This window comes from Pygocentrus nattereri, chromosome 4 (genome assembly GCF_015220715.1).
Source record: "Pygocentrus nattereri isolate fPygNat1 chromosome 4, fPygNat1.pri, whole genome shotgun sequence".
NCBI lineage: Eukaryota > Metazoa > Chordata > Actinopteri > Characiformes > Serrasalmidae > Pygocentrus > Pygocentrus nattereri.
The window spans coordinates 15,110,092-15,136,867 of record NC_051214.1 but is presented as its reverse complement, the minus strand read 5'-3'; the positions used below and the strand labels follow the sequence as shown (position 1 = coordinate 15,136,867).

The window sequence follows — 26,776 nt, the reverse complement described above, 5'->3', positions numbered from 1 at the left end:
ATGATATCAGCATGATCCTGTCATGTTTTTGTACTGTTCTGTTTTCAGTTTAATTCACAATAATCATCTTTCTCTTTTTAGCATTTCACACACTGTCCCAGCTTTTTTAGTACTGAGGTTTGTAGAACAGTGTGATAATGGATGTTCTGAAACTGCATGAACAACGGAAAGCATTCTATTGTGAATGATGGGAGAATTACAGCCATCACACATAAGTATTTCATACCAACCCAACATTTATTTGAGTTTGTTGGAAGACGTTGGGTCAGTGTGTTCTGGACTTTTCTGTGCAGTAGTATTCCTGTTACTTAGCTAATGGAAATCTGTGGGCAAAGCAAAAGACAAGTCAGTGACTGGGAATATCCAATTCTTTTTCGGCCATCACCACTTTCTTAATGCACCCAGAGTGCTTAGTTCAGGATTTTTAGTGCAGGCACAGGTGTGTGTGTGCATGAGTGTATGATGATTAACCACCTCTCTTCCTGGAAACACAGGCAGGCCTGGCTGCACTGCTCTGTAAAGCACTTTATACCTCTCCTCAAAGTGGTCTGAGCTTGGTACACTGAACACACTGAAACCTGCCTGTTCTCAATTTTTTTTTTGCATGTGGCATTACACTGCCACATATAGGTAATGAATGTTACGTTCAGAATGTAGGCTCTGAAGAGATTCTAAATTAAAATGTTCACAAATTTGTTTGTTTGTTTAATGGGCCTCTTCATCTATCAGCAATCTGCATCTATTTATATCACATCAAACATCTGTGTAATTATGTTCTTAAGACACAAAGTGAGTGGTTTGATATGAAATCCTCCATTCTGGAGAATTGCTCACAACATTGGTAATAGGAACCAGACAAGTACCACCTGTAATGAGGTTTATTTAATCCTCAAGATTTTTGTACCATCAGAGATGTTCTATTTAGTGTAATGAAATAAAGGTTGTGAGACTAAAATGCTTAATTTAGTCAAAAATGCAAGGAGAAAGAACCAGCACACTGTGATTGCAGTAAGATCTTTGTGCCAGTTGGGGGCTCTGTTGTACACACTGAATATTTCACTGCAGTACATACAGTATACATCATATTTAATGTATTTGGTGCTCCTGACTCTGAAAACATTTGAATTTCTATTTCAACATGATAACTGTTTATAATCTAATTAAATCCTGTTGCTTTCAAAGCAGGACATATTTCATATTGATAATTTAGTCACAAACATCTAGAACAGTGGCTTGTTGCCACTGCTAGTAAAAGTCTACCAAGTCTTCAGCTCAGTTGAATATTCTTACAAACTGCTCCACATTTTACAATCATCATTATACTAAGTTGTGTCTTGCCTTTTAAGATTTGCCTTATCAGCACAACATGCCAATGGCAAAAGACATTAAGCGTAGAATTTTCAGCAGTAACCTTCAATGTATAGTATCTGAGGGAAAATGTTGGTTGTTGACGTCTGACGTCTGGAAAGACGTCTGGTTGTTGACACAAATTCCTACTTAACCATGCCTATGAATGCCGGCCTTCAGCCCTAAAATCAGTAAATGTTAACTTAATAGCCAACTAGCCAAGCATTCAAGTGAAGACATCAATTCTAACATTTTTAAAATTATTGTAGATATTTTTGTGGCCAAGGCTCTGTGTATGTTCTGTTGCCTTATTTGCACATCCATAAGCCTATGCATAGCCGTGTCATGGTGTAAACATTAGCTATGTAGCTTTTATTAGCCTTTTCAATTAATCTTATGCATCACACTGTGTGCCATTAATGTGAGGACCATGTGACATTTCCCCCTGCTGTCTAGTTATCTTGCCAACCTCCAGGTGGTAAAGCCAGCACTGCAAGTGTGTTTGCCTTAGAAGCTTTCATGTACCCCATCTTCCTCGGGGTCATTACACTGATGTCAGAAGAGGGCTTCTCAGAGGTAGCTTGAGGTGGTGGGCCAACTTTTGCAGGAAACTGACAAGACATCAGCCAGTAAAAGGAAAAGCAAATCTATTGAGGAGCTGAGATCAGCACCAGTACTCCACGGTAACCAGGCAGAAGACGCTAGTATTACTTACAGTCAAATATACACAAATATACAGTCAAATGGCAAAACCAGATGTATAATAAGATAACAATGAAGTAAAATATATGATAATACATTTCACACACAATTGCATGAGGTTTTTATAGATTTGTGTAATGCTAAGCATTGAGACATGACTTTTTGATGTACTATATTTGTCATTGAAAAGTATACCTCTAATAATCTTATAAACAAATTGCAAACCTCGATTCCATTTTTCTTATTGAAGAAATTATAAAAAGTGCAGGTCAGGAGTGAGAACCACTGCTCTACACTGTCTAAATAATACTGATAGACATAGCGATGACTTCACAGCACCATCATGTGGACTAAGAAAATAATGCATTTTGGCGTCTTACTTGTCCAGTGATTAATGTTTGATAAAACATTCATGATTAAATAAAACGACATCAATACTTTGGTCTCTGTTTATAAATACTATTTTTACACCCCAAAAGATTTGTTGATGTCATCTCTACCTCCTTTATACCTACCTACCTTTACATCTACATAAAGTACAAACTATAAGATAATCATTGCCTTACTTCCCGTACAGCCATAAACCAGAGACAACATTTTAATCCAACCAAAGTGCACCTTTATGGTAAACGGACCGGATAAAGTAGACAACAAGTGTACATACAAGGAGTTTTTACTTAATGAAGTGGCCAGTCTATGTGTGTGTGTGTGTGCACTTTGTAGTTCTACAAAGACTGTAGTATATTTGTTTCTCTGCATTTTTGTTTCTGGCCACAGGTTGTTGCTAACTGGATGTATTTGGTTTGTTATTCTTTGTCCAGCAGTTACAGGTCAGTGTGCCTAACAAGGTGAGTGTATATAATATAATATGTAAATTGACCTTTTTTCCATTGATGGACAGTCTCGAAGTAGGCTGGTTAAATATGCATCAACAGATAAATATTGGCTAAAGTTAGTAACTACACATCTACAAGTCTATCTAGGGAATAGGGCCTACAAGTGAACCTTAGTCTTGTTCTGGTCTTAAACTGACCTGGGCTTGGTAAGTGCTTGGCTGGAAGGCAGTATAGCATTACCAGGTGCTATAAGCTTTTTGAAGTAATCTGAATTGAATATCAGCTTTGAATACAATGAAAAGTAATAGATAATGTTGTGGAACCAACGAGAAGATCATGTAGAAATCAGCATCTATTGGGCTATATATATAAACACACACACACACACACACACACACACACACACACACACACACACACACACACACACACACACACACACACACACACTATATTTCCAAAAGTATTCACTCATCCATCCAAATAATTTAATTTAGGCGTTCCAATCACTTCCATGGCCACAGATGTATAAAACCAAACACCTAGGCATACAGACTGCTTCTACAAACATGAAAGAATGGGTCGCTCTCAGGAGCTCAGTGAATTCCAGCGTGTTATCATGACAGGATGTCACCTGTGCAACAAGTCCAGTTGTGAAATTTCCTCACTACTAAACATTCCACAATCAACTGTCAGTGGTATTATAACAAAGTGGAAGTGATTTGGATCAACAGCAACTCATCTGCGAAGTGGTAGGCGACATATAATGGCAGAGCAGGGTCAGCGGATACTGAGGCACATAGTGTGGAGAGATTGTCAACTTCCTGCAGAGTCAATCGATACAGACCTCCAAACTTCATGTGACCTTCAGACTAGCTCAAGAACAGCATAGTGAGCTTCATGTAATTGTCGAATGCAGCGGTGTAAAGCACCGCCACTGGACTCTAGAGCAGTGGAGACATGTTCTCTGGAGTAATGAATCACGCTTCTCCATCTGGCAATCCAATGGACGATTCTGGGTTTGGCGGTTGCCAGGAGAACGGTACTATCTGACCACATTGTGCCAAGTGTAAAGATTGGTGGGGATTGTTTTTCAAGAGTTGGACTCGGCCCCTTAGTTCCAGTGAAAGGAACTCTTAATGCTTCAGCAGACCAAGAGACTTTGGACCATTTCATGATACCAACTTTGTGGGAACAGTTTGGGGATGGCCATGTTCCAACATGACTGCAGACCAGTGCACAAAGCAAGGTCCATAAAAGACATGGATGAGCGGGTTTGGTGTGGAAGAACTTGACTGGCCTGCACAGAGTCCTGACCTCAACCCAACAGAGCACCTTTGGGATGAATTAGAGTAGTGACTGCAAGCCAGGCCTTCTCGTCCAACATTAGTGTCTGACCTCACAAATGCGCTTCTGGAAGAATGTTCAAAAATTCCCATAAACAGACTCCTAAACCTTGTGGAAAGCCTTCCCAGAAGAGTTGAAGTGGTCATAGCTGCAAAGGGTGGACCAACATCATATTAAATCCTATGGACTAATAATGGGATGTCACTAAAGTTCATATACGTGTGAAGGCAGACGACCAAACACTTTTGGCAATATAGTGTACATATATATATATATATATATATATATATATATATATATATATATATATATATACACACTATATTGCCATATATATACATATATATATACATACACACACACACACATATATATATATATATATATATATATATATATATATATATATATATATATATATATTGACCTTTTGACCTTTATTGCCTGACAGTATCATAATGAATAAGCATCTTTGAAAGTCTTGCCTTAATTCAGAAGCTTGGGCTTGGTCAGCGCTTGGATTGAAGACCAACCTGCATTAGGTCATGCTGCAAAGTTTTCTACCTTTATTTTGAAGTCATCTTGGAACACAGTGAAAATTGGTTATATTGTGGAACTAAGAGGGACTGAGAATTTAAAGTCTGCATCTATTGAGTCATAATAATATTGCCAAGCAGCTTCTGGGCCAGATTATTACTGGGGTAAAAAGTCATTGCATGTTGCATTACCAAGTGCTTTTAAAGTGCTTTCTTCACATACAAAGAGAGAGACATTATCTATTAGGTTACATCACCTGGTTAAAAACTTTGGGAACCAAGTTGGATTCCTTGACTCCTGAAACTTAGACTTAGCTTTTGTTTTGGTTATGGATCAGTCAAGAAATCAAGAATGTCCTATGACTTTTGAGTCACCCTGTATGTGTGTGTGTGTGTGTGTGTGTGTGTGTGTGTGTGTGTATATATATATATATATATATATATATGTACACACACACACATAAAAGGCAGCAATAGACACAAACAACAAGGTTGTTAATCTAATAGAGAACATTAAGTATTTCAGAGCCCAAACTGCTGTGGTCGCATGGTGTCTGTTGCCGGGCAAAAACACCCCGTGTGGTGGTTTGGGCTTTTTCAGCATTGTACCAATCCTGTTTACCAATCATAAGGAATGATCACTTGGATGTCCTGCACTGGACATAAACCATTCCCAAACTGGAAAATTTCAGCCTGTAAGGAAACAGACAGAAAAGGTGGAAGGGGGCAGTTCAAATTACATCACTAAATGCAGCCCAGGGCATAACAGTCGGTGCTTACATTGAAAACCAGCTGCTCTGAGGTTTAGAACCTAATCTTCACTTTGAAAGTTATTTTTTGTGTCCACTTAAAGTTACATTACACTGTGGAAGTAAGGTATTGAGCAAGGTGAATGCATGAAACGCAGCTGGCCCTGATGGACAACCTGGCCAATGTGCTGGGGTCTTCTTGGACATTTTCAATGTCCTTGGCCCAGGCAGTTGCCCCAACTCCCTTCAAGACTGCTACCATTGTGCCAGTGCCGAAGCATTAGACTGCTTCAGCTCTAAATGACTTCCTCCGTCATCTCCAAGAGCTTTGAAAGACTAGTTCTTTCACATTTGAAGTCCTGGCTGCTTGCTACACTGGACCCAGCTCAGCAGAGGACACCATTGAATTGGACTGCACTGTCAAAGCTCACATGTCAGGATGCTGTTCAAGTTCCTCAGCATCCACATCTTTGATGATCTCAACTGGTCCCTAAACTCCACCATCTACACAAACTCTAAAAACAAACACTTCTTACAGCTACAACTAACTTACCTCTGACTCAAACACCATCGACTGTCATTCCACTATCAAATGATGAGAAGGTGATTAACCCTTCACAACACTGGGGGTTTTGTGTAGACGCTCTGTATCACCCACACTGACAGAACATTGCCATGCTAGATGTTTCACAAGGCAAAATAGAAAATTGCTCATTGAAAGACCTGTATTGTGAGACAGCATCAGCTAAGTAATCAAAAGCTCGTTTGATCTCAGAAGAGGAGCGGGTTAGGGTTTTCCAACAGCTGGTCTCTTAAAAGCCCTGAGAAGCCTTGGGCTTCTTTAGAAACATTTGGTACTGCTCATGTCCTCTCCTTTCCTACTACTACTCTCCTTCCCAGGAAAATTGTAGAGGAGCTATAGGCAGGAAAGGAGCATGAGAAACTAAGAGAATGGACAGTAACAAGGGAAACAAGACAGCTCACGCACTTCAGTGTCACGCTGCTTTCAAGTGGTCTCGATTTTACCGAAAAAAACAAGTTTTCCAACAGGTAGCATCACAAGTGCTCTTGGCTGTTGAAGTCAGGGAAATCAAAATTTGCACAAATTGACCAAGTGGTGACATCAACACTATTTTTTTTTTCTATATCATGGTAGAAGACAGAAGCGAACAGTCAAAAAATGGCTCAAAAGCTCTGAGGACCCTTGATCTTGTCTAATCTCAGAAATGTGAGGCTTGGTCAGTGCTTGGACCCCTTTGTCTGATCTCAAAAACTAAGCAGGGTGGAACTTGGTCTGTGTTTGAATGCAAGACCACCAGGGATTACCTTACTGGGTGCTGTAAGTTTTTCAACCTTTTGTATGAAAGTCTTCTTTGAATACAGTTAAAAATGTGATATTATTGAACAAAAAAAAGTTAAAACATGTCAAAAACAAAAACAATTCTGCATCTAGAGTTGTATAATGTGCTCAAACAGTTTGAACAAGCTGCTTTGCTGACCAGTCCTCACTCTTAGCCACAGAGCTCTCAGATCCCCTGGTCTTCTTGTTTCTCAGATGCTCAGCAGGATGGAGTGTGGCTGGTGTGTAGAGTCCATCTAGGAGTACCATTACTTTTCAGCCTTACCTTTATTGTAAGTCATCTGTAAATGCAGTCAAAAGTGAAGGAGATGATGAAACATTGTAGAAGATAGTGTCCACTGCATTATACAGTGTGGTGGAATAGTCTCAGTATGCTAATTTGCCAGCCAGTCTTCCCTCACGGCCACAGAGCTCTCCAATCTGAGCTTCATACCGCTGAAGAGTGCAGTAAGCAGCACCTGCATTAAATTTGGACACAGTATGACATACTATATCTAACAATATAACAATTGACAAAAGTAGGACTTTAAGATGTTTGCTCCTAATGGCTATTCTAGCAACAAATTTTTGTCCATTTTTATATAAAAAACAGCCATATAAGCAGGTTTATTTAAGATTATTTACCACTGCAATATGGTTTGCGGTTTGCCATCTGAACACATGGACAGACTTCAGGATGAGTCATACTGTGTTTTAGCTATGCATCATACTGTTGTCTGTCAAAAAAAATGACTAATTGCCCCTATTAGGAACTCTGGGTCTACGCAGAAGAAAAAATTAATGCTGTTTTTTGGTAAACTAAAATTTAAATCAAATTTGATTTAAATGTTTCAGGTACTAAAGACATCCTGCTCTGACCTTGATATTGTAACACCCTCTTCTGGTGAATTATAACAGTTTAATTTCGGAGCATTAATCTTTTCTTTGAACAGCGCTACAATACAGTCTGTGAGCCACATTAGTAAGGAATACCACAAATACCAACATGACATCCCTACATATGACCAGCTGGCAATACAACTACATTTAAATGAACCTCAAACATAACATTAGCTTTTATTAATTCAAGCAAACTGTTACATTAAACAGTTACGTAAGTTACAAGGTGTACACTTTTGATTCATATTTAGTTTTTTTTCTTCATCTTTTTCTTTTTTTTAATTATTCTCCTGGCTGGAACATAGAAACAGCTAATGCTTAGGAACGCAGGCAAAAAGTAGTAACAGCACAGTACATTCATCAACTTAACGACACGTCTACGCAAACCATAAGGCAGAAAAAGAGAAATGAACGGCAAGTCTTTTTCAGTTAGAACACGCACAGGTAGATGGCAGGTCATTCATTCGCTGATGACCGGCGGGTGGTGACAAACTTAAATCGTAGAAATGATAAATTATGATGGTCCATCTGTTTTGTTCAATACTGTTTTCAAACACAATGCTCCTCATTATTATCACTAAGCACTGGGACTTAAAGGACATATCTCTGTCTTCTCCTGTGGTGTTTTTTTCTGCTGTAGTGCTAGACATCTAGGCCTCGATGGGTAGGCCAGAACCCTGATTCTAGAGCCCTGATAAAGCACAGCAGTGTCATGCCTCTCACAGGCTTCATTTTAACACTTACTATTTATCTTATGCCCAAGAATTTTCAAATCTTTACAACAAACAAGAATCTCCATTTTTTTCTTATTACAATCATTACAATATTACACATATTCCTCAAAGATATGAAAAAAGACTCGTGTCCAATTTTTTAAATGAACCATCACACTGATTCTCAAGGTATGTGCCTTGGTCCATACAGGCATTTACTGGCCTATTGAAGATATGAAATGTGTTTCCTTGTCATGTAAAATACAACAAAATTAAAAAAATGCCACTCCAGTTTTCTTTACAACCAGAAGGTGGCAGCATTGCCTTAGAATTCAATAAGGTGCGCTTCATCACCCCTTTATGTAACGCTTCATACAAATAAACAATGAGACAGTGAATTTTTGTCCCCCCTTTAAAATGAGCTACAAGATAAAAACAGCTGGGTTATTATCATTCATTAATCCTACAAGAACAGTTAAAAAATCTTGAGAATGGCAACATAGATCGAATTATATAGTGTGAAAAAAGCAAAAAAAAAAAAGCAAAGCACTCAGAAAAAGACAACCGAAGTCAGGAAGTCTCCCAAACATACCACAGACAACCATGGAGGAGGGGCACAAAGAGTTAAATGAGACATCTGTTTAATGGGAATTTCCTTCTCCTTCCCTGCGTAACATCCTCTTCTCTTTCACATTCTCCTCTCTCACTCCATCCAGTCGACCTCATCGAATTCCGAGTCATCTTCCGAGTCGCTGTACTCCACGGCAATGCGTCGAGACAGGATAGTGGCTACATCATTGCCCACACGCTCGTGTTTGGCCTCCTGTTCCCTTTGCTCCTCTACCTTCCTCAGCTGTATACCTGCAAGAGAGCATGAGAAAAGAGAGATCACTCAAGACGTGGTCTGTGTAATGATGCTTCGGATGGTCCTAGTTAATTATGAAGTATGAAGTACAAGTAAGAAGTAAGAAACTGTCGCATGGCCACATCGTAACTGCCAGCATTCATATGGTCATTAACACATAGCCACTGAGATCAATCAATGCCACTGCATTACTGTGGTAACAAAGAATTTACTGGCTGAAGATGCAAGAGGTACAGAAAATAACAAGCACTACATGAACTACACGTTGGCCATTTTATCTGACACAGCAACCATAGAGTTTATATGGTATGATCACTCACAGATGAAGCGAATTATGCTTATTATCTCATAATGTTGACGGTAAGCATACCATTGGTTCTTATAAATGATGTGCTAGACGCAAGAAAAAATGGGCAGGCATGAGGACCTGAGCGACTTGGACTGGTAAATTGGTACAACCCCACAAAATAGCAAGGCTTGTCAGCAGCGGTGCAAGAACGGACAAACCCTGAACAGGCAACAGGATGTTGGGCTCCCAAGTCTTATTGATGTGAGAGGGCAGAGAAGGCTATCCCATGTGGTCTGAACCAAAAGAAGGGCGACTGTGTCACAGGGCAGAAATTTTTAATGATGGTTACAGGAGGATCGTGTCACAACACACAGTGCATTGCACCTTGCTACATAAAGCTCTGGAGAGCTGCAGACTGGTCAGGGTGCCCATGCTAACCCCTGTCCACTGTCAAAAGCGTAAACATAAGGAATGTAAACCCTTCATGGCAATAGTATTCTCCGATGGCAGTGGCCTCTTTCAGCAGGATAATGCACCCTATCACACTGCACGCACTGTTAAGGAAAGGTATGAGGAACACGACAAGGAATGCAAGGTGTTGTGGCCTCCAAATTATCCAGATCTCATTCTTGAGCATCTGAAGGATGTGCTGAACAACAAGTCTGGACCAACAGCATATTAGGCAGAAATGTTACAGGATGACCAGCACAAATTGTGCAAGGAAACAGATTAGCTGTAGTCTCTAACTGTATACCTACAAAGTGTACCAACAAAGTAGTTATGTTCAAAAAATTGACAGTAAGCACCGTTTAAAATCTCCCCAGTGTAGCACACTAACACGACAAGAACTTTTTGGTATCTCTGCTGTGCTGACAATGATCCACCAGCCAGATCCTGCGCTGGTGTCTTTCTGTTGCTAGACATTGTAGATGAGGGCTGACAAATATTGCAGTAACAGAGGGGCTACAGTAACCCACCAACTACACCTGTTATGGTAGGTGCACCTGATAAAATGGCCAGTGAGTATGAGTTGTTTGTGGTGCTTTATTTTGACTGAGGTTACATCAAACCTGTCTGGATTTACCACAAACCATGTTTACCACTTTCTAGTGTTCAGCTCGCAAATTCACCATCAGAACACACAACAATCCACTACATAAGCTCAAAAGAGAGTTCACAATGAGGGGACTGGCTAAGCTCCTACCTTTACGAATGGCTTCTAATAGAACACTGCGTGCATCGCTGATAGGCGGCAGGTTGGCAGGATGCCTTTTGACCTCGTGACCCGAGTGAGTAGGAGGAGATGAAACTGCTCCAGGGAAGGAAGGCACAGGGGGTGGGCCTGCAGATGGACAGGGGGAGGAGCTCCTGGCCCCTTGGAGAGGCAGAGGAGGAGGAGGTGGAGGAGGGGGTAAAACAGTCCCATCTCCCATACCAGCGGGCAGAGCTTTATCCTGCTGTAGGCGGGCCGGAGAGGAATGAAGGGGTGGAGCCACAGGAGGAGGTGCAGGGTGTAATACACCAGGGGCGATTTGAAGGGGTGCTGGAGGAGGGGGTATGATTGGGGGCTGCTGAGAGGGTAGTGGTGGGATTGGGGGTGGCGGTGTGCCCCGCATGCTGGACCCTGAGAGGGTGGATGGGAGAGGGGGTGGAGGTGGAGGTAATGGGGGAGGAGGAGGGGGCGGGGCATTGGGGTTGAGGAAGATAGGAGTGCGAGCTGGAGACTGAGGACGACTGTCTGAGAAACCTGAACTGGAGCTGAAAGGGAGAGAAAGACAGACAATCAGTGCTTTGTTGAGTCAGCACTTTTAAGTTTTTCTACAAGATGACTTTATTGATTCTTGTGTATCTGTCGACCTGCATCACTGTTCCAAACACAGCTCAAACACAGATGAACCTCAGAGAACACACACACATACCAATTACATAAAACAGAGTCCTGCTATTGATCTAATGACATTACTTGTCCCAACTGTATTCTATATGCTTGTAACCCAACTCAGCATTTCTGAGACTGAAGAAGGCTTTAAAGGACTGCAGTGTTTATATTGAGGTTTGGGAGGGTTACTTCAAAAATCAATTTCGAAACAGATTACAATTATCTATAACTTAATCCCAAAGATTACCTCATTAAAGTAATGTAATCAGATTACCTCGTTATTTTTTATTACCTACACGATTATGTAAAGACAAAAAAAACATTTAAATAAGGCAAAAAGGAAAGCCATGAAAATAATATATTATAGCTACACAGTGTGTGGCCAAAAAGAGGGCCAAAGCTGGGTCAATTTAAGCAAATTTATGAGTTTGATCAAGTTAAGACTTTTGCACAACAAGGTCAGATATTTTTTAATTTCTTTATTTTTTCTTAAAATTTTGAAATTCATGTAAACATTCAATGATTCTACTTTTCACTCAAATTGGTTTTTTTTTGTAGTGAATTTTGTAGTGAAAAACTTTGTATTAACAGAGAAAGGAATGCTAAATAGAATATATTTTTACCAGTGGTCTCCACATTTTTACTAGTTTTGGACCCCATGATGCATTATGCACACCAGATGCAGTGCAATTACTTTACATTTATTTTTTTGCATCTTTGATTTCACTCTGTTTGGACTGTGCAAAAGCTCATCTAACAAACAGCAAAATGTCTTTAAATAAGAAAAGTCATAGGAAAAAATCCTTTACTCCTCAAAAGGCAAATGGTGGCACTGGGTAGGCTATTTTTCATTTTGGAAAAGCAAAACCAGCATGGAGACTTTCACCCTCTCATTTAGGAGTTGAAACACTTGGGAGTATTAGGCACAAAGTCTGAATGTCTTGCCTATTCTATATAGTTTTTGAGAATTAAATTTTCTGTAAAGCTGCTTTGTGACAACCAGTTAGCAACCATACAGCACACAGACAAGTTGCTGGCAGAGTGGGGTTCATGTTGCCTGTGGAAGTTCACAAAACAGGTGGTTGATTAAAATAAAGTCGCATTTTCACCTCCAAAAATCATGTTTGGTGTACAAGAGTGGTAAATAACCTCAGCGTAACCCTGCTAGTAATCATTCAATTTTTATAATGTACCTGAAATCTGATTATTGCCTTTTCAATACAGAACGCTTTTTGTATCCTGATTAAGTAACTAAGTAAGTTTTGTTACTACATTACCATGATTTTATCCAAACAGGATTAAACTTAAAAGCTTAATCTCCCTACAATTATTACCTATCAGACATTTGGTTTGAGATGCATACTCAGTTAAAATCATACTGCCAGTACTCATTTAAATTACAGTGCCTTCCTATGTATACTAATCCAACTCAAACGTGACTTAAGAAGAAACTGAAAACTCCGGACAAATTACAAAAATTTGACTTAAACTAAAATTTATTTCAGTCGTAAAGCTGAAAAATGAGGTCCTAAACACTCGCTGCTACTCAGGTGTGAAAAAAAAATGCAGTATGCACATTACAGTACAATCTTGAATTCTGTTCCTGAAGTCTGCCCCAAACAAACATGTTTGTATCAGCAACAATGTGTAAAGGACTAAAAGGCTCAGGTGTTAAAGAGAGTTGTGAGAGTTGTGAGTGTGAGAGAAAACCCAAGTCAGGTGTTTTTGCTGTGAAATGTTTTTGTCCTCAGAACTATAAATAAAACAAGAAATCACACACACACACACACACACGCACACGCACACACACACACACACACACACACACACACACACACACACACACACACACGCGCACACACACACACACACACACACACACACAGACAGCAGGGTGGAGCAAGGGTTATTACTCATGTGTTTTGAACTGGGTCACCCCTGCTACAAAGCCAAGAGAAATGCTAACTCATGAGAGAAATGCCTCAGAGTAAAAAGTGTAAAAAGTCAAACAAACCCAAACAAAGAATGAAAAAATAAGAAAGGCAGACCAGGAAGAGCAAAGCAGCAGGTATTATAATAACACACAATTTTGTATTATTATCTTTATGAAGGGTTGTACTCAACTATATATTACTGCAAGTAAACACTGCTATGTCTTTACCCATGCTTAAGCTCAGAAACCAAAATAAAAAAAGGAGACTAACAAAATGCTTACACAACGTAGAATACATAGAATTATGCATCGATATGGGAACATTAGTTTCCCATGGCATGAGTCATCACCCACGTTACCTACAGCATGTTATTTAGCATGATGTATTTCTGTTTTGTTAAGTGCTGTGTGTGCGTGTCCTAGCAACTCACTAAAGCATACTAACTCTGGGTCTTGCATGTCCTCACTGCAGTAGCAGTAGTAGAGAGAGAAACTTTAGTATAGCAGGAATAACAGTTGATGCTGTGCTCTTCCAGGTAGAATCAGCAATTCTGCAAAAATAAACTGCTAATAAATACTGTTAGCGTATTACGGATGTGTAAAATGCCACTTTATCCCTGCATGACTTTTTCAGACGCATAACTAAAGCACACAGTAACAAACCAACACACTGCAAAACCATGTCTGTCTCTGTTAGCTTGTGCAGGTGGGTGTCAGATTCAGGCTTCAAATTTAGCACTACCAGTTGGGCCTGGTTGGATCTCAAAATCACAGACCTCTAATGTGTGTAAAATATTCCATCCAAAACTGACCCAAACCAGCCCATCCTAACCAAAAAGCTGGAAAAAAAATCTGAAGAGCGTGCTGGTTAAATTACGATGTAGCGTCAATAATATTCTTCATTAGATCATCAATAAATTAGTATCTGAAATACTATCATATAATGAAACCAGCTGCCCAAAATCACACAAATTCCGATAATGTATCCATCAAGCAATGCCTTTGCGAAACAGACCCTGTCAGGTACAAAGTGATGGGGATCAAATTAGTTTTAGTGTCCCACCAAGAAGTTACCAACTGATCCCAAACATGCTTCATCTGTGCCATTTAAATGAAAACCCTTAATTAGGAGTGTCATTTAATGGACCCTCTGCAGATCAAGATTTACTGATTGGTAAATCTTGCTGTTGCAAGAAAATGCATCTTAGTCAACTGGACTTCCACTCTGTACTTATCTGTTTGCTAAAATATGGAGGGGAAAAAAACAAAGGGTGGACACACTAAAAACCTTTAATTAATTAGCTTTTGCGAACACCTGAATGTATCAAAATGAGTATGTATGTATGTGAGCATGTAATTATGTGTGTGCATTAGAGAAGTGGACAGTGGTGGTGGGTGGAGTTTGTTGCTTGTTGTACATAGTACTTTGTACAGCACTCTGCTCAACACATTTTAAATGTGCTTTATAAATAACATTACTTACTTACTAAATATAAACGTCCTTTTGACTGCACTAAACTGTTCTCTCCTGAATCGATTTACTGTTTTATGTCCTGCACATCTATTTCCTCACAAGCGTGGGCCTTGTGGACCTCAGTGCCAAATTCTGGCAGTAACATGAGTGGGTGATTCCAGCATGCCAGATTAAAAACTGTTTCAAGGTAAAGATGGTAGAAAGAAAGAATACAGTAAGGCAAAAAAACAAAGCTGAAGAAATACAGGGCAAAGCACTGAAAATGTAAAATCAAAGCAGGGAGAAATGCAGGGCAAAATATGTTAAAATCGGGGCGGGCATCCGGTCCAACCTGAGCTCAACACATATTTGGGAAATGACATCTGAACCTGACCAAATCGAATGGAAACTGAGTGGTTTTAGACAAATATTTGAAGCTATAAAGTAGCTGACTGTTAAGGCTGTTTTTTGTGTGGTGTTAAGGGCTGTGTGTGAGTACCTGATGGCTGAGGCTGGTTTGATGTCTGCCGGGTGTGAGGGTGGCGGTGGTGGGGGCTCGTGTGGCCGGCCATACATGCGGTCTCCTGTCCGGTTCAGCAGCTCGTTCATCTGAGAGTACGGAAGAGCGGCCAGAGAGTATGGACCATCCAGATGTTCCATGTACATTTGCCTGATCAGAGTGAACCAGGTAGGAAAAATCAGATTTTAATCATTCCTTATTTCAAGGTTATAACACACAACATGCCTGTCAGACAGAAATGTATAACGCTCAGTTGGGCTATGGAGCAGTGAAGATAAATTCTACGGATTGTTGGAGCACCAATCAAGACCTTTGGGATAAGTTTGAGTTACATTATCATCCAGAACTAATCATCCAGTATCACTACCTGACCTTGTCAGGCTTGTAAGGCTCTTGTGACTGAATGCAATCAAATCCTCACATCAGTGATCTAACATCTAGTGTAAAGCCTTCCCTGAAAAGTAGAGCCTGTATGGAAGCAAATGGGGGGATCCTCCATTATAACGATTAATACGCCAGATAAGCAGATGTCTACAAATGCATTTTTTTTTTCAGAATTTTTTTTTTACTTTACCTCCAGGGAGAGAATCATACGTTTTTAAACCTAACAAAATAGAACTTCTTGGATTAATTGATCATGTGCTGTAGGTGAGGCTTGTTTCTGTTTACAAAGAGTGGTACATTTAGTCAGTAGGTGGTAGAGGTAATAATATGCTGTACTGTAACAGGTATGTGCAAATTTTTCCCAGGTGGGGGGTGTAACATGTAGGGCTGTTAGAAAAACGTAAATAAAAACAGAATACGATGATTTGCAAATCCTTTTCAACCTATATTCACTTGAATACACTACAAAGACAAAATATTTAATGTTCAGACGGATAAATTTTGTTTTTTGCAAATATTCACTCATTTTGAATTTGATGCCTGCAACACATTCCAAAGAAGTTGGGACAGGGGCGTGTTTACCACTGTGTTACATCACCTTTCCTCTTAACAACACTCAATAAGCGTTTGGGAACTGAGGACACTAATTGTTGAAGCTTTGTAGGTGGAATTCTTTCCCATTCTTGCTTGATGTACAACTTCAGCTGCTCAACAGTCCGGGGTCTCCGTTGTCGTATTTTGCGCTTCATAATGTGCCACACGTTTTCAATGGGAGACAGGTCTGGACTGCAGGCAGGCCAGTCTAGTCCCTGCACTCTTACTACGAAGCCACGCTGTTGTAACACATGCAGAATTTGGCTTGGCATTGACTTGCTGAAATAAGCAGAGGCGTCCCTGAAAAAGACGTTGCTTGGATGGCAGCATATGTTGCTCCAAAACCTGTATGTACCTTTCAGCATTAATGGTGCCTTCACAGATGTGCAAGTTACCCATGCCATGGGCACTAACACAGCCCCATACCATCAGAGATGCTGGCTTTTGAACTTTGCGCTGATAACAATCCGGACAGTCCTTTTCCTCTTTGGCCCGGAGGACACGACATCCATGATTTCCAAAAACAACATGAAATGTGGACTCATCAGACCACAGGACACTTTTCCACTTTGCGTCAGTCCATCTCAGATGAGCTCGGGCCCAGAGAAGCCGGCGGCATTTCTGGGTGTTGTTGTTATCTGGCTTTCGCTTTGCATGGCAGAGTTTTAACTTGCACTTGTAGATGAAGCGACAAACTGTGTTCACTGACAGTGGTTTTCTGAAGTGTTCCTGAGCTCATGTGGTAATATCCATTACAGAATGATGTCGGTTTTTAATGCAGCGCCGCCTGAGGGATCGAAGGTCACGACCATTCAATGTTGGTTTTCTGCCTTGCCGCTTACTTGCAGAGATTTCTCCAGATTCTCTGAATCTTTTGATGATATTATGGACTGTAGATGATGAAATCCCTAAATTCCTTGCAATTGCACGTTGAGAAACGTTGTTCTTTACCTGCTGGACTATTTGCTCACGCAGTTGTTCACAAAGTGGATGCTCCCTTTCAGGGATGACACTCACCTGTTTCTAATTAACCTGTTCACCTGTGGAAGGTACAGGTGTTTTTTTGAGCATTCCTCAACTTTTCCAGTCTTTTGTTGCCAGTGTCCCAACTTCTTTGGAACGTGTTGCAGGCATCAAATTCAAAATGAGTGAATATTTGCAAAAAACAATAAAGTTTATCCATTTGAATATTAAATATCTTGTCTTTGTAGTGTTTTCAATTTAATATAGGTTGAAAAGGATTAGCAAATCATCGTATTATGTTTTTATTTATGTTTTACACAATGTCCCAACTTCATTGGAATTGGGGTTGTATAAGCAGCTCTTTTCTCTCAGTTATAACAATTGTAATTGTAGAATAAGTGCAAATAAATACTAAGAATGTAACAAGGATTTTTTCATCTCCAAAACAGTAACTTCAGAAGCCAAAAATATTCTTAACTTTTAATGTAAGTTAACATAGAGAGGCTTTATTCCAGGTGATCCTGTAGAATTTTTATTACTCCATTCACTATCATTCATCATCAGCCACTGTGTTCAAATGATTTAGAAAAATAAAATTCAACAATAAAAATACATGTTTTTTGGACAGCAATGATATACATTTTGTTCTCATGATTTATCTTTTTCTTAATATAGTGCAGACGTTTTGATCCCACAACGAGATTGAAAGGAAGTGCTCACACACACACCTGGGGTCATGGTAGGGTACTGCGCCATTGGTGGTCTCTTTGTGTTTCTCGTCTGTGTCGTCCTCTGCAAGCTCCGCTCCCAAAGCCAGTTTCTGCCACTCCTTTTTGCGATCATGAGGAGCTCGCGGAACCTTCTCTGGTTCTACAGGACGATCTATGTTCTTAAGCTAAAATGAGAGAAACAGTATGCAATTTTTACTGAGGAATTACAGAGTTTATATGAGAATGATTATTACATTTGGTCACATTTATTGTCAAACATATACAATCTGGAAGTTTAGCACTGCAGAGGAGCCAGATGAAGAGATCTTAGTAATAAATGGAGAGAGTAGAGTAAAAGACTGAGAGTTAGGTGGGTAGACATAGAGAATACTGTATTTTATTGTATTACAGTATTACATTACAGTTACCCATTCACTCATTTACACACATGGCATGAACAGTACTGGACAAAAGTCAGCAGCCCTGCCTTTCACTTACCTAATCTCCAGTCAAGATGGCCATTACTGAGTTTAGACAAGAAGCCATTACTTACAAGTTATTCAATTCTTTTCTCAGAAGTAGGTGCCCTACTTAGGGCCCTGAGAAAATAAGATTTAAAAAGTTATTTATCTGGTCAGTATGCCTTTATTCACTCAGAAAAACATAAATATTACTATAAATACAAAAATCAATAATTAGTAGTGATTTTTTATATATGCAAATGTGTTTGTTAACCATTTCCCGAACACCCGGTATTACATGTGGTTATCATCCAATAACTTTCAATAGATTGGCTAGTCAGTGCTTCATTATGTAAAATGCAGTGTGCTGGTGATGGAGCTGGCTGGGGGCCAGATTTGTTATAATAACTACTTTTCTGAAAATAAGAAACTCTTGCTACTTTTTACTGTATTTATGTTTATTTGCAAAATTGGGCAAAATACTTAAAGAAGTACTGATGGCTGAATAATGAATGCACTGTCCTAATTTACAATACATAAAAAAGTAACATATTTAGAACACATTCAGACAACATCCTCCTAAGGCATATTTAAAAACCTGCTGTTGCCATTTTTACTTAATTCATGCTGTTCCTTACTGTTGATAATTGACAGTTTTATTCATATTATTCTTCTGTTAATCTTTCATCATCTGAGTAAAGTTTTAAATCTCCAAATATTCCAATAACAAAATCTTGAAAATTTTACTTCAAAGTAGGTGCCTATGCAATTTTTAGCTGCAAGCTATGAGTATAACATACCACAGAACACATGTTCACTACTGAGGACACTGTTCAGTTCTACTAACCCTCAAAAGACCTGAACATTGAAATAAATCAACTGGCTCATCACAGTGATTTATCAGTCTACTCAGGCTTTAGCAGGAACTTACATTTTTTTTTTGTTGAGTTCCTCTTTAGAATCTAAAAAGTATGTTTGAAACATATGCCCTGATTTTAAAATACTTAGTAAACAAGCGCTTATGGTCTTTATTTAAAAGATTATATGTTTTTTATTTAGTGGATAAGTATTCTAAAAGTACTCTCCTAAAAAATGACTAGGACCACAAAGCAACTATATTCTGAATACTGCCTTTTATACTGCTTTTTCAGAATGTAACATGGACTGAAAACACATAATTAATTTTTGTATTCTGAATATGTTTTCCCAAGGTTTGTATTCCTCTACTTCCCAGCATAGGTTTTTTTTTTTTCATTTGTTCTAATGATATATCGTGTTTTTACAAGCAGAAACACACTTATTTCGAATATAAGTGGTTTTTAAATAATGTGCTTAGGTGCCTAAGAGTTTTGCACAGCACTGTATATGTGTCCTGCTTTTTACCAGACAATGAAAATGAATCACTTTTACTTTATGGCCATTTTGACTGGAAAACAAATAAACAAAAGGGTGGTCACTGACAGTACTTGTACATCCACAGATGTATATCATAGGAATCCATTTCCTGTGCTGCACATTTATGTACATTTGCAAGCCCGCACACACACAGAACTCCAGGTATGGCCTTTTCCCCACTACATCTTTATTTTTCCTCCCAGACAGTGCTTTGATAAACTGTCGTGTAAGCGTTACTTGTGAGCTGAGGTGAAACACTCCCACACACACACACATTTGTGCACACATGCATAGTGAGACGAAAGTCATCCATACATTAGGAGATCAAGCAGTTTCAGTTGAGCAGCCAACTCCACAAACGCACACCACAGAATGCCCGACAGCACAGCAGTACACACACAAACGGCAAAGCACAGGAAACAAATCAATCTGTATGGCTCAGTTTCAGTGAGTCTGTTTGGGATATGCCCTGAAAACACAGACCTCTGTCCTACCCCAGCTTTTTTGACTACCTGAATGGGAAATCTGGGGACACCTTACCTTCTTTTGAATATTTCAGTGCACATCGCTGTTGACGGAAGAAAACCTTGTATCTCCATTTTTGATGTTTTTCAGTTTTTGACATAATTTGAAAATACCTGTTACCCTTTACATTGTGTGGAAATTTCATAAAGAATGGACCAAAAGAAAGCATCCAAAATGACTTGGAAAACATTCTGGTTCCATTGACTTACATTAAAAATAAAGTATGTTTTTTTTCTTCTCCTTTAAAGTTACCATTTTGGAGATATGAGGTTTTCAACAGCAATATACATGTTGGTGGTAAATGGTCTTTGGGAATGGAAGGTGGGAATGTGAATTTATTGGGCGTAAAAGTGGAAGAAGGAGGGGTTTCAGGCATGTTCCTCCCCCCAAACTTCAGTTATAACATAACTACATTAAAAACTGTTCATCAACAGATGGGCCATTGTCAATACAAAGTTCTCTTTTTTTCAAACCGTTATTAAACGCACATTTCGGACATACTGTGGCCCAAAAGTGGTTTAAACACTTGAAATTTGAGTGCTTGCAGGATTTAGCATTATTCTCATTTTTGGCAACTGTTTGCTTGATTTAGTAGTTTTGCAAAGAAAGTGGCAACATCTAAACAGTTTTATATGTAATATGCAAAGTTAATGGTAAACAGAAAAAAGAAAACTGAACTGTTAGGTGTTCCCAGACTTTTGATGGATAGTTTACAGAGGGGTTAGATTTATCCATTCCTTCACTTGTTAAAAGACTTCTTGACTCTCATCTTGACTTTCAGTACTGTAACTGACCCAGGGGAAGGATTCTCAGAGAAACTCATTCAAACCATCAGTTTAAGGGTCATCAGTATGCTTAACATTCTTAAGAAGGATAGAACAGCCCCGGATTACAAGGTTTTCTCCTTCGTACATGAAAAACACTTTAAATACTTCACAGTGATTTAGCAATTTGCTTTTCTGAGAAGCTGATCAAATCCTACATAATAGTTAACATAATAGCCATAGATTCCTTTGTTCCCCGTAAAGATGAGTTTAAGTCTTACTGGTTAGATAATACGTTCTACATGGGAACTGTTTTTTAAAATTTTTCTAATTCACATACCTGCCCTGGGAGGTCTAAATACTTATAGACCTGATCATACAAGTGGGGGTCCTGTAACTACAAGAACAAAATAAAAAGAGAAGCACCAAAAGCACAATTTTAACATAGCACAACAAAGCAAAAGCAGAAAATAGAGCACTGAAGCATTGTTTACCAAAGCATCAAACTAAATGATGGGTTCATGTTGTCAAACAAGAACAAAAGAGACAAGCAAAAAAAAAAAAAAAGCTTAAATAATAGAAAGTGCAGGTTAACAGAATGTGTAATGACAAAAGGACTCCAAATGTAAACAAAATGAAAAATATTTAAATGCAAAATTAAACATCATTCAGTTAAAGAGGCAAATAAATGTTCAACACAACACATAAGTGGCAGAACACAAACCTGCAAAACACAACAGACAACACAGTTTAATAATTAAAAATAACAGGAGCAAAGACATAATATAAAATATGTTGCATGCAACAGTTTTGTCTGAAATAAATGACAAACACTAGCGTTCAAAAGTTTGAAATCAATGTTTTCAGTAAAATAAACCAATTTTGTCACAGAAAAAAACATTCTAACATGTTTAAAATAGTAAGTAGGAAAGGCTGTAAATTTTAAGGAATGTTAGATGTGCTCAGAATGATGAGCAGGGTTGTAGATGATCCTGAAGCTGTATAACATCTCGAATAAAGTTACAATAAATTTTATATCCAGCATGGACATTAAATGGAAATCCTGCTCTGCTTATTTCAGAAATGAGGCAAAAAAGCTGACAAAAATGACTGTAAACATGTAATTACAGCATGTGATTTATTATTTGATTTGTATAATAAATTGTTGATTACACAATACATTACATGTTGAATAAAATGGGTAAAGTACCTTTTGCTGTCTAGGTTAGAATTATTGTACCTGCGTCAAAATCTGTGGGATGGCAACGGGAAGGCAGTATTTATGTCTGTTTCTCTGCATACTTTGTTAGCCCCTTTACCCTGTGCTTCAGTGGTCAGAACCCCCACATAGCGATCACAGAGCAGGTATTATCTGGGTGGTGGATCATTCGCAGCACTGCAGTCACACTGATGTGATGGTGGTGTGTTAGTGTGTGTTGCACTGGTGCAAGTGGATCAGACACAGCAGTGCTGCCATATACTGTGTCAACTCACTGTCCGCTCTATTAGACACTCGTAGGGGGCAGTCGTGGGCCGGAGGTTAGGGAACTGGCCCTGTGACAAGAAGGTTGCCGGTTCGATCCCCAGTGCCGACAGTCCATGACTGAGGTGTCCTTGAGCAAGACACCTAACCAACAACTGCTCCCTGGGCGCCATGGATAGGGCTGGCCACCGCTCCGGGCAAGTGTGCTCACTGCCCCCTAGTGTGTGTGTGTATTCACTAGTGTGTATAACTTAACTTAGATGTAAACTCAGACACACTGAAGTGTTTAAAATGTCCCATAGCACTGATGTGTCTGATCCACTTGTACCAGCACAACACACACTAACACACTGTCACTGCAGCACTGAGAATGACCCACTATCCAAATGATACCTGCTCTGTGGTGGTCATGTAGAGGTTTTAAATGAAGCTGATCCATTAACATTTTTCATGCCTACCATGGCAGTATGCTTTAGTCTAGGAGTCTTGATTGTTGAGGGTTTGCTGGTGTTTTTCCTCAATTTTGCAATTATATCTCAGCTACGATGGTGAAGTCTGTGTTCTCGTTGATGTGTACACAGTCTCCCTGTAATAGGCAGGGTGATAACTGCTCTGCTAGGAAGACATTAATGCATATTTTGTGTTTGGAAAATGTATAAAATATATATTGAAAAAAACTTTTTTGTGCCTCCTGTGCATGACACATAGCCCACATAACAAAGCTCTTCATGTGTTCTTTTATATACAACTCAGTCCCAGCACATGAAGAGCTTTGTTATGTGGGCTAAAAGTAATAGTTTTTAAAATAAGAAAAATGTGTGTAATATGTTTGTTGTGTTTGTTTTGCACTGGTTGATCAGTTTAGTGAGGCCTCAGTCATGTGAGAATGTTGATTCTGATTAGGTTAAAGAACACATGCTGAAATATCTGCACATTCTGAATGAATTAAGTGTTAGGGGAGATATTTAGTACTGCTGTGGCATGCACATTATCACGCTGCTGGTTTGGAGGGCAATGTTGTGTGTGATGACCAGAGATGTGGAGTTTGCCTCATAAACAAGCTCATCTTCAGCACTTAATTGCTGTGACACTCTTGAACACAGAAACTCTCTCTCTCTCTTACACGCATGCACACACACACACACACACACACACACACACACACACACACACACACACACACACACACACACACACACACACACACACACAAACTCATACATTACCAAGGGAATGTAATTAAATCAAGCACTGATGAAGTTTGATTAAGATCCATTACCCTAATTAAAAACTGGTCAAACACACATATGCACACACACACATGGGATGCAAATTTGGCAAATTCTATTTAATCATTAACCAACAAATCTAAAACAAAGGGCATGACCCATGAAAAGAAAAAACGAAAAAAATGGTCAGGTGCACTGCTTTTGAGTTATCTACACTAACTTTTAGGTACTGCTGCCATGTTAACACTAAATCATGGTACAAGTGCAGTGAGAAAAACACATGTACTGTGGTCTGATTGTTTTTTTTTTAATTTTGCATGTCCACAAATCAGATACAGTCTAGAACCACAAATGAAAGTAGCTCAGATATGATTAGATATGTGTCCCATCAGATTTATGCCACTTCAGGCTGGCAATGTGAATTGCAGCCATAGTTAAATTCTATACATTTTATATATATATAGGCAGTTGTGACCTACCTTAGCGCATGTCATATGCTAGTAATTTTTGTTGAGAAATAGCCAAAGTATCCACATGAGCACGGATCAGTCTTTGACTCCAACAAAAGGGTCTTTTCCAAAATACAAAGGCATGAATTTTCATTATATCAGCATAATCTGTGGCTACTCAAAAACTGTAATTTACATTTATGATGGTTTAATCTCTGTTCTATTTTCTATTCCTTTATCAACAGCTAGGTGGTACAGGTTAACCAGAATGAAAATCGGGCCTTTTCAAATATCAAGTGTAAGGCGAATATTTAATAATCTTTTTAACTGAAAGTGTTGGTTTATGCATTTGTTGGTTAATGGTTAATCAGTTAATCATTAACGTTCCTAACACACACACACATACACACACACACACACACACACACACACACACAGTACTAAACATCCACACTTTTTAGAACAAACGTGATATAATAAAATATCTCAATCTTTCTTCATCTATCCTTTCATTAATTCTTTAATGAGTGATGCCAGGTGCTCATGTCAGCAGTGTGTGTATTTGCATTAATGCTGTTCACAGGCCTGCCTTGCTCTAAAACCTCAGGCCTCCTCTCTCCTGTTCCCCTAGCTACCACTCTATTAGCTAACGTGGATGATCTTTCACTCTCCTCTGTTCTTAATCCCCTGTATTTCAACCCAAAGTCAGACAAAGTCCTCTCACTCTGATGCCATAGTGGTTAGATTTTGGGTAGTTACATTTAAATCAGGGTGCCCTCTGTAGGTGCTTTGTAGATGCCTTGATGTAATAGATTCTATTAAATCTATTAAACCTAAACCTTACATCTTGTCCTAGGTATAAGCAAATGATGCAAGTTAATGACAATGACAAATCCAAAACACACCCATTATAATCAATGAAGCTGTCTACACCAAAATAGATAAGAAGCTTCATGAAGCAGAAAAAAGGAGTAAGTTTTCTAAAGATGTTAGCAAAAAGAAAATTTGAGGAGAAATTGCCAGAATGTTCGAATTTGGAGGAAAGTGAAAATGATTTGTGTCGCTAACTGATAAGGATACTTTGCTAGTTAGGACACTCAATCACTTTAGTTAAAGTCTCAAGCTATTTTATGAGGTAAATGGTTTGTTTTCATTCTGATTTGACGTTTCTAGTGTAGACATCCTAAAGGCTTTGCAATTTGATGCTATACTACATTTGCTTCTTGCTGTTAGGAGACAGTGTAAACCTAACCCCAACCTTAACTTCCACCTAAAACCTAAACCTAGTCTTAAACCCTAACACTGTTAAAAAATACATCTTCATTGGAGTTTTACTGGGTAGTCTGTAAACAATTAAAGCTGCTGTTCAAAATCAATAGGGGGACTCTCAAAATAAAGGGACTCCTATCTATTCAAATAGTAAATGGATATTTGCTTTTCATATTTGCAGCCACTGAAAAATGATAATTGACAGTGATTTGTTCATTTTCATATACATAAATAACATAAAAAACTGTTTTATTGCATTTTTAAGAAACTATTTTCTCATTTTGAAAGCAGTTATTACAAATGTGTGTTTGTTAGATCCTTAGACCCTGAGGTTTATGGCTCTTTCTTCTGTTAATGAAAAACACTAAAGCAACTTGTGCTTTATATCTTAAAAAGTAACACACTCTGGTATTTAGCTTTAGATACTTTTGGGAAACCATTACGTATTATATTTTTATTATTTTACAACTTTAATATTTAATATTATTTAACAAGCTTAACATTAAATTAGCCCTCCAGTTCTCTCATTTCAGTGAAGCATCAAAAACATATATAAAAAGATAATTTATATATAAAAGAGACCTTTCTTTGAGTTCAGTTTCTGTTTCAGCCAACTATTATTTTGGTGCATCACTAGGTTAACACACTCAAAATCACCTCAGTGGCATAACTCAACTTAAATCTTCATCTTCTGAAATCAAATGAAATGGCTGTAGCAGTCATCACAAACTCTAACTCACTAACTCTAATAAGCTTCCTGGACTAAATTATTGGCATCCAAGAACAAGCAGCAGCGCAGCCTTCACTACAGCTGGATTTGTGCTTGAGATGTTGCTAGGTCACACTGGGTTACTGTGGGTTGTTGGTAGAGCCGGGGTTAGTGGGATCAGGGCTTTGGTGAGTTGGGTTTTAGGGGAAGTGGGCAGCAGGCTGGTGGACCCTAGTGCGTTTCTTTGCTGTCTTACCTCAGGCATGAGTGGGAGGAGTTCATGGGGGCTACCCATAAAACCCTGCGGCAAAGTTAGATAAGGCACTTCAAGCTGTTCAGAGCCAGACAGAGAGAAAACAGAGAGGGTGAGATCAGAGGCACAGAAGGAAGAATAAAAAAGAGGGAGTGACAGACAAGGGAACAAGAGTGGAAG

At 38.9% G+C, this 26,776-nt stretch overlaps 1 protein-coding gene across 3 annotated transcripts in view; it reads right to left on the bottom strand.

The window, feature by feature from the left end:
- Positions 1-7,914: 7,914 nt before the first annotated feature.
- The window catches only part of wasf1 (WASP family member 1), a 112,649-nt gene continuing 93,787 nt past the window's right edge, over positions 7,915-26,776 (bottom strand). The window contains exons 6-11 of one of the 3 annotated variants that reach the window (XM_037538157.1): positions 26,600-26,674; positions 21,545-21,601; positions 18,078-18,244; positions 15,388-15,558; positions 10,828-11,381; positions 7,915-9,330 (exon numbers count right to left, since the gene is read on the bottom strand). In XM_037538157.1, the coding sequence (XP_037394054.1) occupies positions 9,173-9,330; positions 10,828-11,381; positions 15,388-15,558; positions 18,078-18,244; positions 21,545-21,601; positions 26,600-26,674 (1,182 nt within the window). In that variant the 3' untranslated portion in view covers positions 7,915-9,172. The remainder of the gene's footprint in view (positions 9,331-10,827; positions 11,382-15,387; positions 15,559-18,077; positions 18,245-21,544; positions 21,602-26,599; positions 26,675-26,776) is intronic. The other 2 variants (XM_037538158.1, XM_037538159.1) reach the window with 2 other exon arrangements.